The sequence below is a fragment of the Oreochromis aureus genome, linkage group 6 (genome assembly GCF_013358895.1).
Source record: "Oreochromis aureus strain Israel breed Guangdong linkage group 6, ZZ_aureus, whole genome shotgun sequence".
Classification (NCBI taxonomy): Eukaryota; Metazoa; Chordata; class Actinopteri; order Cichliformes; family Cichlidae; genus Oreochromis; species Oreochromis aureus.
Genome location: NC_052947.1, coordinates 40819083 through 40835025, shown reverse-complemented (window position 1 = coordinate 40835025; position 15943 = coordinate 40819083). Strand labels below are relative to the sequence as shown.

General features: G+C 43.4%; 1 protein-coding gene across 1 annotated transcript in view; it reads right to left on the bottom strand.

The window, feature by feature from the left end:
* The window catches only part of neurl1aa (neuralized E3 ubiquitin protein ligase 1Aa), a 45465-nt gene extending 31362 nt beyond the window's left edge, over positions 1–14103 (bottom strand). Inside the window, exons 1-3 of the mRNA XM_031738950.2 lie at positions 13816–14103; positions 2233–2483; positions 1727–2048 (exon numbers count right to left, since the gene is read on the bottom strand). Coding sequence (XP_031594810.1) covers positions 1727–2048; positions 2233–2483; positions 13816–13849 — 607 coding nt within the window. The 5' untranslated portion in view covers positions 13850–14103. The remainder of the gene's footprint in view (positions 1–1726; positions 2049–2232; positions 2484–13815) is intronic.
* Between the last annotated feature and the right edge of the window lie 1840 nt (positions 14104–15943).

The following is a 15943-nucleotide window of genomic DNA, read 5'->3' as shown; positions in this document are numbered from 1 at the left end:
TGTTATTGGATGATATGCACACCAAGCCCAACAAGACACATCTAATTAACAGTGCTGGGCAAATTACTCTGAAAAAGTCATTAATTATAGTTACTAGTTACTTCTTCAAAAAAGTAACTGAGTTAGTAACTAAGTTACAGTATTCTACAAGTAATTAATTACTTGAAAAGTAACTATTGCGTTACTTTAAAAAAAAGACGTTTAACCCTCTGGGGTCCAGGGTATAATTGGCCATTTTTCCCTCCACATTTTACCTTTAAAATCTATTTTCTTTGCCTTGTTTGGTATCATTCTTTTCAGCACAACCTCACGTGTCTGAATTTACAGTCATGTTTTCATTTTGACATACTGTATTAACACAATTGATCTAAAATCAGACAAAAAACATAAAATCAGAGTAGAAAAAGTTATTTTTTTACTGTAACAACCATAAACATGTTTATTGAATCATATTTCATAGCTTTAAATGCAAATATAAATTGTCAATTTTAAAATCCTTTGCACAAGTTTTGCAAACAACAAAGTTATTTGCATCCATTTACCTTTACCCCTTTTTTAAATAACCATTTCAAACTATTTACAGAACAATCAGCTGTTCTTCAATAAGATGCCACAAATTATTTGTGCCACTCCAAAAACATCATTTCTGTCCACTATAAAGGAGAACATCACAGCCTGATACCTGCAGGTCTGACAGCAGCAGGTGTATCACTGCTGTTTCTACCTGGAGACAGCAGTCGCCTCATTGTTCTGACCCACAACACAAAACTATCCACAACACTACACACTAACTACACAAGACAACACATTAACTACACACTCCAAACACGCTAAACGTCACAAATCTCACATCTCAAAACTCGCTCTCTCTCTCAAAACTTCCCGGTTTTTTTTGTTGTTTTTTTTGTTACTCTCTGCTTATGCTTATGTCTGCTAGCGCTGTCCTTAGACAGTAAACGTGACGAAACAATTGAGGGAAAAACGCCGCGTATATCTTGTTTATCATGACTCTGGTTTTACGTGGCCTATCACCGTGTTGCTTTGTCTTTAAGTGGTCATGTGATTGACTTACCACGACTACTTTATTCTTCCTCAGTCAAACAGCAGCACTCATGCGATTGTTTTGCCCCCTGAGCTCCAGGTGTTGTGCTAGACAGTGATCGTGATTGCCGTCCGCGGGAGCGCGCAGCTGCTTAAAGCTGTAGCGCCCAGATTACTTACAGCATCTTATATCAGCTGCATGGAAGTAGCTGTAAGCTGAACACAGCTTCAACCGTCTGTTTGTTGAAAAATAGTAACGGACCGCGTTTCCTTGTTAGTAACTGTAACGCCATTGTAACGATAGGAATAGTAATTAGTTAGATTACTCGTTACTGAAAAAAGTAACACTGTTAGTAACGCCGTTACTTGTAACGCCGTTATTCCCATCACTGCTAATTAGCATCACAAATATTTGGGGCAAGCCTGACTCTGTCCAAAGGAAACAAAATTTGCCTGATAGCATCACAAATGACAGTTTAACATAGTGTTATTAAACCTATTTCATAAGGAGTGTAAAAAAAGAAAGTTGAGATTTTATGACTGTTTCTTTGCCAAACCAGTGACTCCAGACATAACTTGCCTTCAGATGCCCTGTTATACTCGAATCTGCATATTCATTGTAACTCATCGTCTGCTAACTTTGGGTTGGCTGGCATCGCCTCATTCCCTGCACCAGTGTTCTTACCTAGCAGCTGCACGCCGCGGGTCAGGCCGTAAACATCAATGAGGGCCCAGAGGGGCTCGGCCGTGCGGACCCCGCTGAAGAACAGCATGGGACTGGACTCGTTAATGCGGTAGAAGACTCTCCCTTTCTTGTCCACCCAAAAGGCGATGACGTTGCCCTCGTTGGCAAATTCCTCAGGCAGCGCCTTGGCCCAGAAGCCACTCTGAGACACCAGGTCAGGACAAGCGTACTTGGGAAGGTTGTCTGGGTTTATTCTGGAGGGGTCTTTAGCGGTGAAGCCCAGACGCAGAGCCCCACTCCAGCAGCACTGCTTTTTGGTAATCTACAAAGAAGAAAACTTAATAACTGCATCACGTCTATCAAACACAGACAGTGAATGTGAGTTTACATTGGGGGACAAAACCTTTTAACTGTCAAGCTAAGATAAAACTAAGACAACAGTTTTGACAGTTTAAAAGCTCTCAGACACTCGAGAGGAAAAGTGCTGCGCTCTCTGAAAAATGTACCTTGAGGCGGACTTGCTCATAGAGCGCAATGGGCCTGTTGCTGAAGGTGATGGCATTGCAGAAACTGGCCTGCCTCTTTACTGTCTTCTGGGCAAGGTCCATGACAATTTGGGACCCCTTGGCATTTGGATGGAATAGAAGTGGGCTGATGGGGAGAGGCCCACCGACACTGCCACAGTGGATAGGCAGGCACCTCTTGGGTTTGTGGTGACATCGATGTGACGTGGACGGGAATGGGCCACCAAGGGAGTCTAAGGCAACGAGAGACAAAAGAGCAGAACGAAGCCATGAATTTCAATGAAAACAAACCAAAAAAAACGTCCTAATTAGGAGCAGGAGGTTAGGTTTCAGCAATGTAGTTAGCATCTGATGTTTGTAATTCAAAATGTTATCACACAAAATGACATCAGATAAGGAAATATCATCTAGGATTTGGTTCTTTGTTGATTATCTGTGAGTGGAAGAGTAATAAGCTAATCAGCAATAATCACACTGGGCCTGCAGGCTGAAAACTTTCAAAAACACATGTCCAAGACAAATGATGCTCTTTAGTTACTCACAAAATGAACTGTTCCCAGACAAACAGCCATTTTGAAATCTAATGGCTGTATTACATGGTCCGCGTTGGCCGTGAGACGCTCTGTTGGACATCTGTGACCACAAATTCTCAGTAGAAGCCGCGTGAAGTCTGATGCTGTTTGAACATATTGCATATACATTATTTGACCCAACTAACACTGACGTTAAGGTCTAATTCTTGCAGTCCAATAACCAAACAGCTCAATTGCAAGTTTCTAGCAAGCCTAAATATCACATATCACGCTTGGTCATGTGCTTCAACCCAAAACCCGGCAGTTCGATGGCTGCTTTCCGGTGGTGAAGAAGACTTGCAGAGGAAGGTGTGACTGACTTGATAATTAAATGCATGAGCAGCAGAAGTGCCTGAATGGAGTCTGAGTGAGAGGAGTGTGACCGCAGCACTTGAGCAGCTACTAGAAACATGCACTTGAGCAATTTTCACAGATTTTCCACGGCCACTAACCGCCAGATTAGAATGACTAAATTAGTATTCTGCAGCTGAGAGGAAGTTTTTAGCTTTGAAGGAGAGAATCCTCAAAATTCGACTGATCTGATACTCAATACGTTACCATTCTGAGATGCTAAATGCCTTCCAGAAGTTTCTGTATTTGTGTTTAAACATTCCAGTATTTTGTGGTTATGGGGTATAATCCATCTTCCTGATGTACCCGCTTTCCCTCGGCTTGTCAGGCTCCCGCTTACATCAGTTAGCGATTAGCGTTTTCCTCACAGTTCTCACCTGACCAGCTGTATCTACAAAGACTGCACTTCTATCCTCTCACAGCAATAATTCAAAGCAATACCAACTGTGATTGTAAGATAAGAGATCTATTGAGAGTCCTATTGCAGACTCAAAGCACTACATGTTTCATAGCTGTGTTGCATTATGGACTACTCGAGCTACTGTCAGCAGAGAAATTGGTCTGTCTGTCTCTTCTTTCATAGATTTCTCCGGGTATGATTTGCCGTCTAGAAAGAAATTCCATCTCCTCCGGTCTGAGTGATTGATACATCCCAATAAACATCAGCAAATCCTGATGTTTATGCTGAATGTTTCAGTTTTTTCCCCACCAAACTCCAGTCAGCTGTGCAGGAAATGTTTCAACACAGAAATGCCTGGCTACATATAGGAAACTGGAAAACTGCAGACCATTAATCTACTACATTAAATGTACAGAATGACTCTGCCTCTATTAGGGTGTTTAAATATGAAAAGAAACTGTGGCAGGTGCCTCATTACAAAAAAAATGGCTAAAATTATGAACTAAAATTATGGTTAACATTCAGTTTTACAGAGGCCTGCCTGATTTGACCAGACCCTGAAACGATGAAAGCCAACGCAAGGGCAGCAGCAGATGTCCTGCAGAGTCCTGATAAGTCCACATATTTAGTCAAAGGCAACAGCACGCTTTGTAGTCCGTCGTTGTGTTTGTCCGTGTTTATCATGTAACACTACAGTTTTACACCCCATGTCTACCATTCAATCTGGCCCCGAACCTAAGAAGACGGCTGAGGCCTTTTGTCTTAGGCAGTGCTTCAGAAGAGCGGCTGTTGAATGTGGCGCACGTGGTCCTGGGCAGTTTGAGCTGAATGCATTAGCGGGCTCTAAAGAGGCACAGCTGCTGCAGAGAGAAGGGGCTACGTGTGAATTCATGTTCCTTAGCAACCCGTGGCATCTAAAGGTCTTGATCGGCTCACTCGGCAGCCATCAGTGAGCTTACAACAGATGCCTTTTGTTTATTGAGACACAATAAAGTTATATTTATAGTCTTGCTTGGTTGTGTTTTTCCAGTCAAACAAACAGGAGTACAGCTCTGCAGGTATCTGTGGGTCAGTGGTTGGAAAACGGTGAATCCACAACTGGTTTAACTTCTGAGAGAATACAAAGACTACATGGTATCCAAGTATCTCTCCTCTTCGTGGTACTTCTTTCTCTCCAAGGTAACATGCGCAGCATTCGTTTAGGCAGCATCATGAAGTCAAACTCAGCTGTAATCCTGGCAGATCAGCTCATCTCAGTGCCAGCCCACATCAGCTGATACACATCTATACATCCAATTGGCAAATCCCATACAGGTCACAGTATTTAAGCTGCTTCTGCACGCTGCTGCAGAAAAGAAAACTGTTCAGGTAGGCCAGAGTGTTGTGGTGGTTAACACTGTTGGTTCACAGCAAGAAGGTCCTGGGTTTAAATCCACCACCTGGCCAGAGTATTTCTGTGTGGAGTTTGCACATTGTCCCCATGTTTGTGGGTTCTGTGCAGGTACTCTGGCTTCCTCCCACAGTCCAAAGACGCGCAGCCAGCCCCCTGCAATCCTGAAGTGAATGATGGATGGATGGATGTGTGCGCGGGTCACCTTTCAACATACTCCAGATATATACTTTAATCCAATTCTTAGATTTCCTGTAAGTTCAGGAAACAGTGATGGCACTGCTTTAAACACAGCAGCAACAATAAATATTACCTTCACTGTTTGATTTCCTACTCTTTGCCTATAGAAAGTCTTAAAGTGCTTTGCAGCTGGCTAAAAAAAAAATGTTCCTTGTACCAGTTCCACCTGACAATGCTGAAATGCATGATAACCTTCTATACTGCTAGCCTAATTGATTTGGATACCAGTTACCTGCTGTTCAGATAGCTTCTTTGCAGACCCCCCCATCCTAAAATTGGCCCCTGCACTCAGACTATATGGCTTAAGCTTTGAATTTACTTTTGACCAAATATCGACTATTTCCCCACTTAGTCGGCTTTGTTTAAGGCTCTGTGTTTGTTGAAGCTATCAGAACAACAAAGCTGCCTCGAGCAGCCCGTCTCAGTCGTCCAATTACCTCAAGAACACAAATCCTGGAGTATGCTCATGTCCTCAGAGCCCGAGATGTGACCCCTCAATGTAAATGACTCCTGTTAACGTCAGTCTAACAGCCGCCTCTGCTAAACCCGTTCTTGTGCACACAGCTTTATGCTTTTGTTATCAGTGAAGAGGCAGTTTTAACATCCTCACAGGAGCCATTTTGCCAAAGGTCAAGGATGTCTTATTATGAACAAACAGGGTGAAAAGCTTGTATTCCTCTGCCCAGGAGTGCAGAGGGTTTTCTATCCCACTAATAACAGCACATGCGTGACAGGTCCGATCCCTCGTCACAGTACACAGACAGATAATACCCGTCATACTGCAGTGAACAGTAACCTCATCATTTCCTTCAGGTGGATGATAAGAGTTTTTTTTGTTCAACTCAAGCGGTCATTATCAAGCAGTTTCCTATGCTAATCGGCTTTTATATGTCCAGAACACTATTCAAATATTTGCTCCGTGTCTACTGGGTACATCACTTCCTTGTTCTGTGGAACACCTGCGAAAGCTGTTCTTCAAATGAAATGCTCCTGTAAGGTAACAGTTGAGCTGTATTGTACTATATAACCCCCAGAGACACATCATCATTTCTGACTGAGCTTCATCAGGTAGTACTCGATGCGTGGGAGGGTTACATTTCCTTGTTTTGGAACCTCGGCCGTTCATTCAGCTGTGCAAAGATTTTGAACCATGCACTGCATAAAGACTAATATCCAGGCTATACTGCTTCATATGCAAAGGCAACATATTGCATTAGCAGTGTGTGCAGAATCACTTTTCTGCTGTGATCCAAACTTTGTGTCCAAAGCCTCTGACCCATCTCCAAGGGGGACTAAAACAAACCTTGACTGGTGTTTGCACATGTCATTGACCCAGATCTCCACCGATACGCCTAATTTTAGCACCATGGAAACACGATGAGGCTGTATCATTCAAAGCACAGGTAGCCCACATACCAACCCACTCTCTGCACTTGTTGCCATGTGTAGTCCAGCTTGAAGCTCATCCTAGGAAACATTAGAGAAAACACAACCTCACACGCAGAGTTACTTTTGTGACTTTACGATAGCACATCAAGCCTTTAAGCAATTTGGGAACATGGGAATAACAAACATGCAGACTGGTGTAGGGTGTAACGTCAAATACCAGATCCTTACAGGTTTACATTTCCACTCAAGCTTATCACAGTTTATTTATGCACCTATTAGAAGCAAATGAGCATTAATGTACTGGTGTACTTTGGATCACTCACCAGAATCATTTGTTAAGAAAACACAAAGCGGACTGTTTAGCTTCAGCTCGTTCTCTCAGGATAACTGCAAACATTACCAACTCAGGGCGGATAAATAACATCCATTTCATCTTTACCAAAACTTCACCGGTGGAAAACGCTTCTCCTTTGCCTCTTTTTCAGACGTTTCTCCCTGTAGATCTGCTGACAGCGTCATTTAAAACACTGCCAACAAGCCTGGAGGGCAATGACAAACAACCTCTTAATGATGTTTACATAGCAGTGTCTGGATGATGCATTTAATCCCACTGACTCATGACAAAATGGCATTTCAGCCTAATGTAACTGCAACAGTGAAATGAATCACACGATAATGGCGACGATTAATCACACGCATTATCATTTAGGCAAGAAGGCTTTACGCGTTACAGTATAGGTATAAGAACAAGCTCACAGTGTGCCTTTTACAGAGTCACCCAGAGTGTTAAGTTTCCTCTTATTACTCATCTCCAAAGTTGCACACATGTGTGACAGATGCAGGCAGAACATGTGAAACTCAACAGGCACCGACTGCTACGGCAGCTGTGGCTGCTACTCTACCTGAGGGCAGGTACCAGGAAGTCACTGCATCGCTGCTGGTGACCAAAAGATCTGAAATGTTGTTAAGCAACATCGTGATAGATCTGTTGGTCTAGTGTTGGTGACCCAGTGAGACCGCACAGTGTCGGGTGATCCTGTCCAAATAACGATTTACTTTGGATTAGCCCAGGTAGGCTTTCTTCCTCCTTTTAACAGCATCTGAGACTGAGCTAACATTTTAGTTTAAAATAATCCTGATTTATCCTTTAGGCTCACCAGGATTACTTCTGCATGCACCGAGCTCACTGTGTCAAACTTTAGCTATACTACTGACCATTAAACACTGAGCAATGATTACCATCAGTAGTAATCATATTTTCACTTTTGTTAGAGGAAAAAACTTTTATCTTCATGAAGTCTACAAATAACAACTTGATTGATTCTTATCAAATGAAGTATCAGAAGAAGCCGATAAAAGAGCAAGTCCAGTTTCCACAGCACACACACCACGCCACGCTGGACTGCTATTTTTCCACGTCTCTTTTTTTAGCTGATGTTTTATAAGGTTTAGGCACAAACAAGAAAAAAAGATCTAGATTTGGGTGAAATACACCCTCCCGACACAAACCACATGCTAGAAGTTTAACTCTTCCATCTAAAAGCTCCTTCTTCATTTTCATCAACAACTCCTGCAAAGATGATGACTTTGACTTTGCTCCCAGGGTCTTTCTCTGAGGGACGTCCACTGAGTCCACCAGCCTACCTTTGACATTGAAAACGACGACCAAGAGAAGCACAGAGGGTTAAAATGTGACGCCAAGGGCTCCTGACTAATGTTCAGGAAAAGTGGGAGAGAGACCTCATTCGAAGGAGTTTGGAAATAATGCCTTTTCGAGAGCTTGCAGCATTATGTCTGAAAGCCCCATAATACTAATCCCGTCAAATATTGCCCGAGTTTTATAGCACCAATCAAAAAATGTTGGTCACTCATAAAGTCCAAGCACATTTCTAACTGCTTACTTGTGGCTCAACAAACTGTAATACAATAATGTAACTCACCACCAGTTCTCCTTTTTAACTGAAATACTGACCGGCATCAGTATCAGTTTGGCTTCCTGCAGATTTTTATGCTACAGAGGAACTCCATGTTTTCAACCTTGTGCAAAGGTAGCTTTCCATGATCCACAGTTAAAAATGACCCTCTCTGAAAGAAGACCTTCCCCTGGGCTTTAAGCTAACTTTCTTCTGATTGGCTCCCCCTTGCAAACAGAAGAGACAGAAACAGCACATGGCCAGGTCTTCTGCTCTCATAGCCAGCAGTTTGTGCTTTAGACGACCGCATTCTCTTACTGACATCACAAAGAACCAAGAGTTTTAAAAAGGCCTGAAACCAGAGTTTTGAGCTCTTGGGTCACAGGGATAACGTCTACAGTTCAGACTCTTATCTCATCATTTGAAACTTAGCCCATGTTTAATATGTGCAGCCACCACTGAAACAGTTTATAACAGGTCCACTTAAGCAAATAAGGAAATTTTTAAAGAAGAAAAATGTGCATCCAAACGGGTTTCCACTGAAGGCTGGAGCTGACAGAGAGTCTACAGTGCTCCTCTTGGCAAAGCAACTGTGTTTAGCACCACAAAGCGTTCAGACCATGGTTCTCTTGGTAAAACAGCTGGACAGGTAGATGGCCCCACTGTCGCCAAAGTGCTTGCTCATAGGGGGTCATATGACTGTTGGTTTTTCTCTGTATGTATTATTGTAGGGTCTACCTTATAAATAAAACTGAGTCCACAGTGATGTCTTTATAATGGCCAACCAGCAGATTGGACAGAAACAAAACAGATTCAATTTGAAATTACATTAATCGGAATAAAATCACCCGCAAATGAGAAGCTACAAATTATCATAACATAACTAACTACCAAATGAAATGTACTCAACAGCCCTGCTCAGCTTAACCTGCTGTAGAGCGGCGTCTAAATAATTCACACTGGGACGACCTGGTAGTGAAAGGTGAGACGTGGATATGATGAAGTGACTGACGTCATCCACTACGGCCCACTAATCTTACCACATTCTCTTCACGGAAGGGATTACACAACAGTAATCAATAAATAATAATATCACAAGGCTGCGCACAGCGGAGCACAATGCTGTCCCATGATGCCTCTCTGTTAGAGAAAGAGAGCAGGCTGGTGGAGAGGCGTAATGATATGCAGTGTGTATTGACTGAAGCATGCGAGATACTATTCAGTGCTGACTGGAAGTCACTGTGTGGGCGCTGCCTTGAAGGTGACCTGTCATGAGAATGAAGCTGAAGAGTTTGACACGCACGCGCACGCGCACACACACACACGCACACACACACACGCACATGAGGAGATCTAAACCCAGCGTGGTGATGTAGGTGACAGACTGAGCTGCAGAGCTGCTGCCTTAAGTCAGAGGAACAACTATGTGTGCGACACTGATGCGTGCTCTCAACAATGGCACCTGACCCAGAGACATACGTTCCTGTCACTATACTTGAATCGTTCTTCCTCGCTCTCACTCTCCTACACACAAAAAGAAAAAAAACTGAGAGGCTGCTGGTGCGTTCAATAACCTGAGGCATATCCCGTGACATTACCGAGCCCCAGTCCAATTCGACAAAGTTAAGAATCTTTACTTTGTGATATAGCTTCTCCATCGACTTTGCATTCGGATACAGAATCCAATTCAGCTCGAATGCAACCAGACGCTGCGTCGAATCAGCCGCAGACAGTGGCCCACTTTCAGTCAATCGGGAGCACAGAAGTGGAGCTCCCACACACTCGGCAGACTCAATTACGCAACCGGCTCAGCAAACGCTGTTTGGATGTGCTCTGGTGCTTCACACCTGAGAACAGCAGCCTGCAGAGATTCAATTTTAGAAAGCATAATCTGTTCCCCAGCAGCTCTCGCTGTGCTCGTGCAAACACGTAAACAGTGAGGACAGACGCAGAGCAACGATTTTAAGTTTCTTTTTTAAGCGGGCACGTTTTCCAAAAAGGCTCACACGCAGAAGAAAACATCACTGCAAAGGTTCAGAAATTAATGGCTGCTTTATCAAATTTAGAAAGAAGCACTTTCTATCAATGGCTGTGGGTCGTCATGGAAACAGTTGTACTTTGATTGGGGGGGGTTACCCATAATGCTTTGGAGCAGCCTTAACTTGCCTGTCATGACTAAGTGTCAGCCTCAGAGGCTGAAAGATGAAGCCACCACAAAGACTCCCACATTAAAATTCTAACTTTAGCTAATTTCCCCCCCTCTGAACAGTTCCACCATTAGAGGAACGCTGACACACACACACAGCTGTAGCTGCGAGCTCTGTTGGGCCTCACAGACACTTCAAAAACTCGCTGCCATGCACTTCAGGACCACGTTTGTGCATTTTACAACATTTTAACTGAGTTATCTGACAAATTAATGGCTTTCTGTGTGGTTCTGGTGAGCAAAACTTTATTTTTTATTGTTATTTGTAAGGTGGAACCTGTGTTTGTGTGAATGAAAGCTAGCATTAGCTGCTCCTTCACACGTGGAGACTTGTGCCTCCAAAAACCAAGATGGTGGTAGCAAAAGAGCTGAAATGGAGGCCCCAAAACAGGATGTCGCAGTGGCTACGATGGCAACCCTTTTCTGTATAGTCTGTGATTAAAGCTTAGCTTATGAACACACTGTAAATCACTCCCAGTTATCATATGCTTTCCTCCATGCTCACTCAAACACTGCTGTAGCTGCAGGTTCTTACTAGCAAGCAATTTGCAGTTTTAACTCAACTATGAGGAACATCGAGGACAGCAAACATCATCGTCGCTGTTGGCAAAACAAAGGCAGGCGTGACTGCAGACGAGAAAAAGCAGTTACAGTGAAAAAAGATGACAAAACTAACGTCTGCAGTTGAAGGTAAGACCATAAAGTACTGAGTAACAGCTTTGGTCATTATTACAGTTAAATTATTTCAGATGCACTGTGAAAGCAGTTTCCGTGCAGGACTCTGCATAACTGTCAGAACTGCTCCGTGTTTGTTTAAAGTGATGTGATCCAGGAATAAAATCACTTAGTATCCTTCTTAAAACATCAGAGAATTCAATATTTATTGTTAAGAACAGTTTTGATCTGTACAGGCATCTTTGAACAAAAGAAAACTAGATGTAAAGTCAAACGAGTTATGAGGAAAGTTCACACACTGAATAGTCCCAGAGCCCTGGGACATGAGATCACACGTAAACGCTTTCCATGGGTCCAAACGTTTGCTACGGAAAAGTTCTGTTGGAGAATTTTCCAACACTGACATTAACCATGAAGAGGAGATAAGTAGAGATACACTGCGAGCTTTATAAGACGTGACTTATTTAACTCACACTTCTGCAAGAACATCACACACGTGAGCCACGACAGCCTTATGTTTACAGCAGAACATCTGTTGGACTCGCATATTTGATAGTAAATATATTCAGATTCCAAATTCCACAACTATATCTGTAAATTTGGGTTAGACGTGGTTTTTACCAAAATGTTATGCAATTCTGGTGGATGATATAGCCTAAAGCAAACAAAAGCCACCCTATCAAAAACAAACCTCTCCCAAATGAAAACTGAGATGCAGTTTTATTCGTGTTATTTATAATTTACAGTTGATTACCATTTTATATATTTTGTTGCCATCAACACACAAAACAATGTTGTAATGCACAAAAGAGCAGCCATGCTCTGTGTCTGTTTTATTAGTAAAACATGTCGAGAGATTTAATTTTGCATTCAAACTTCACACTGAAGAAATACACAAAACTTTTCATCAAGTGATTTAAAATTCACAGAACTGAATTTTATGGATAAATACAGTGACACGTGTCCTTTAACAGGCTGCATTAGTAAAAATATTCACTCTATAATAAGTTGGGCCTCTTTGTGAGTCCCAATGACAGCCTTGCTACAGACTAACACCAATACCAGGTAAGACTGCATGCTGACCGCACGACAAGAAAAACCCAGTGTTCTAATTTTCTGAGGTGTTTGACCTTGATCCCAGAGAAAAGAAGCTCTTCCTGCTGTCTTAGCTTATCCCTCTTTAAGTAATTGCATTAATCTCGGGGCTTTAATTAGAACGATCAGGTGGTCAAAACCAGAAGAGGCTGCAGGATCAGGGACACAGCTTAACCCCCATAGTAACGCATAGGTATATATACACACACACACACACCCAAACACGACACACCATGCTAATAATAATTGTGCAAAGACGAGGAACGAATTCCTCATCACACTGCTGGCACGGCTCACTTCCTCATTTTTTGTTTTGTTTTTTGCTGTTGTAGAAAGGAGGGGGGTGCGGGGACGTGGACGGGTGGGTTACTGTCATCTTATTGTTGTTAAAACCTCTGCCTGACACCACACAAGGCCTGAAGCTGGCCTACATTCAGCGTATGAACCTATACAGAAGCTCCACTGTTTATTAACAAGACAAAAGATCCCTGGGGTCTCGTGGAGAGAACGCTACACCACCAAAACACATCTTTGAAATCCAGCCAGCCTGTGCGTTTTGCTTATGGCCAGTAACCCCCCTGTCAGATGGATTCTTTGCCCCCGGGGTGTCTTTACAGGATATTTTGAATAGTGTGGCACTTGGAGCACGAGAAACCGGAATATCTGATCAGATACAAACAGAGTGCAGAAAACAAGTATTTGCACGCCTGCTTCGAGTATATTTCGTTACGTTTGTACTTAAGGCACTGGTAACAGTACACAGAATTCAAAATGATGCAGAATTATGTTTTACAGTCTGGAAACTAAGAAGTAAAGCTATAAGTGGACAGTATGGAACACAAACTACAATATTTGCCAAATTTGCCCCCCATTGAAATACCATCTATGGGGGCCTGGTGCCACCCAATCCCCCTCCTTTGGACACGCCCCTGGTGGGACCTTAGTGATGGCATACAGGACAATACAATAGAAAAAAATCAATTCATTGATTTCTCGAGGCACAGCTGCACGCTCTGTTTAGTAATGAGGGGAAACCCCACAACTTTCCTCCCCTCCAGCTAAGCTGCTCCCAGTACAAACACCTCCCTGCAATTTACTGCTATACGGGGCGCAGGTCAGTGCGCGAGGAGCCGGGGACATCCTGGTTGTTACGTCGTAATCAGAAGACACAGCTGCGCGTCTCGAGACCCCTATTCTAATTACAGGAGTGACGTAACTGTGAGCAAAGAATAAGCTGGTACCTGATAACAGAGGCTGAGCAGCTCACAGCCAAAAACCTGAACAAAGGAGGCGAAACATCACAGCGTCAAATGTGACAAATGTTTGCTCTTTACCGTAAAAGGCATTTCGCGTTATCTGGCCACCCATCGCTTTGGTCCTCTGCCGTGCGCGTATCGCCGGTGTGGATTATTCAGATGCTCTCGTGGCACAGCCCAGCGCTCGTGACATGATTGCATCCAAAAGGTAGCCTATCGCTGCTCTGCTCCGGGTACATGCACAGTAGAGAGCGGACCCACACCTCCTTATTATTGTAAGCGCACACACACGTCCGTGAAGACAACTCCCCCCCTCCCCGTCAGCCTCATTCAGTAAGAGCTCTCCGCCTCGGGTCCCACTCACTCACGCTGTCATTTACATAGAAGGTGGAGACTCGGGCATGAGCGATTTTAACGCTGTCACTGCCGCACAGAGCTGCCATTTATGGGCCACGAGGATGGAATAAAACATGGGGGGAAATAAGGGTGAGTGGGAGGTAAGGCGCGAGGGCACAGTGTGACCACAGAGGGTTTATTTCCTCACCTGATGAAGGAGAAAAGTTTCATTTAAAAACAAACAAACATATAAAAAAAAACTCCATCTTAACCGCATAATGACATTTACACATCCCCATTGGTGTGACGAGGAATGTGTGGGTGGGGCAAGCATCAAACAGGAAGTAGACCCTGACAAATACAGGCTGAGCTATTGTGTATGTGATAAGGTTAAAAAAATGTCAGGTAATGTTTTGCATAAACCGTTAATGATGTCAGACCACGTGTTCACCTCTGGGAAAAGCTCGTTTTTGGACTGTTTGGGTCCAGAACGAGTTCCTGCTCATGTGTGCAGGCGTCTAATCAGCCACAAAGTCTTTATGTGCTTTATGAGTTACATATTAGTAATCCTAACTCTCTTTGACCCACGAGCCACCAAAGCCACACACCTGGAGCTACTACACATCAGACTGGGCCACTTCCCAGATGGTTAATGTAGTCTCCACTCAGGTGTGCCATGATAGTCCTCAGCTACCAGTAAGAGAGTTGATGTGAGACTCAAGAACAGAAGTTTCTATTTATGTTTAGGAATTCTGGAGAGACTTCAATACATTGAGTAACAAAGTTTAGCAGAAATGAGCAGGAAGTCTGGATTTCTAACGATGATCGGGGAAGCTGTGTTACGCAATGTTCTGCTGAGAAACCCTGAGTCCTGCATGTGGGTGTTACTATAACACGTACCACCTACCTAGGAGTTGTTCCAGACCATGTAGGCTCTTTCATGGAAACGGTACTCCCTGATGGCTGTGGCCTCTTTCAGCAGGATAATGGTTCAGGAATAGTTTGAGGAGCACAGCAATGAGTTCAGTCCAAAGGAGCATCTGTGGGATGTGCTGGCCTCACCTCACAATTTAGAGGACTTGAAGGATCCGTTGCTAACATCTTGTTGCAGATACAACGACACACCTTCAGGGGTGTCGTCCATGCCTTGATGGGTCGGGACTGTTTTGGCAGCAAAAGAGGCACCAACACAACACTAGACAGGTGGTCATAATGTTATGCATGATTGGTGTGTAGTCTGATATACGTTCTTTGGTTAAATCTGTGATAAAGTTTGCTGTCCCAACCTCTAAGAGGGTATGCCGTGCCTTCCTATTAAATTATATAATCTCCACCCTTAATTCACCATATTAGGCCATGCACTGCAAGATGTACTGTCTGACAGGTTTAGTAATTAAATAAATGAACTAGATAAGAAGAGTAGCCTATGGCCTATCATTCCACATTTCATAGTTTAAAAATAAGAAAGAGATACACGTCTGAGGCTAAGTATGGGTCCAGAGGCTCACAGAGCAAGTGGCCACATTCTTTACTCTCAGCACTCAGTCTTTCACCTTCCATGCTTCCTTATGTGCCTCAGGCCCCTGGCAGACAGACTGGGTGACCCCTCAAGAGTCAGTCCTCTGACTTCAGCTGTCATCACCTATCCACGGTGACCTCGCAGCCCTCAGTCCCAGACACCAGTGTTTACTCTGGGCCTGAAGCTGCAGGCGTTTAGATAATGGCAGGACAGGGTGAGGGAAATGAGATATATGAACTGGAGTCTAATAGGTGAATGCCAGGAATTCATCATTCCAGGGTATCTTGGATTTTTTTCATTAACACTTTCCACCCCAGAGGCTGCTGTATCTGTAATTAAAAGACAACCATT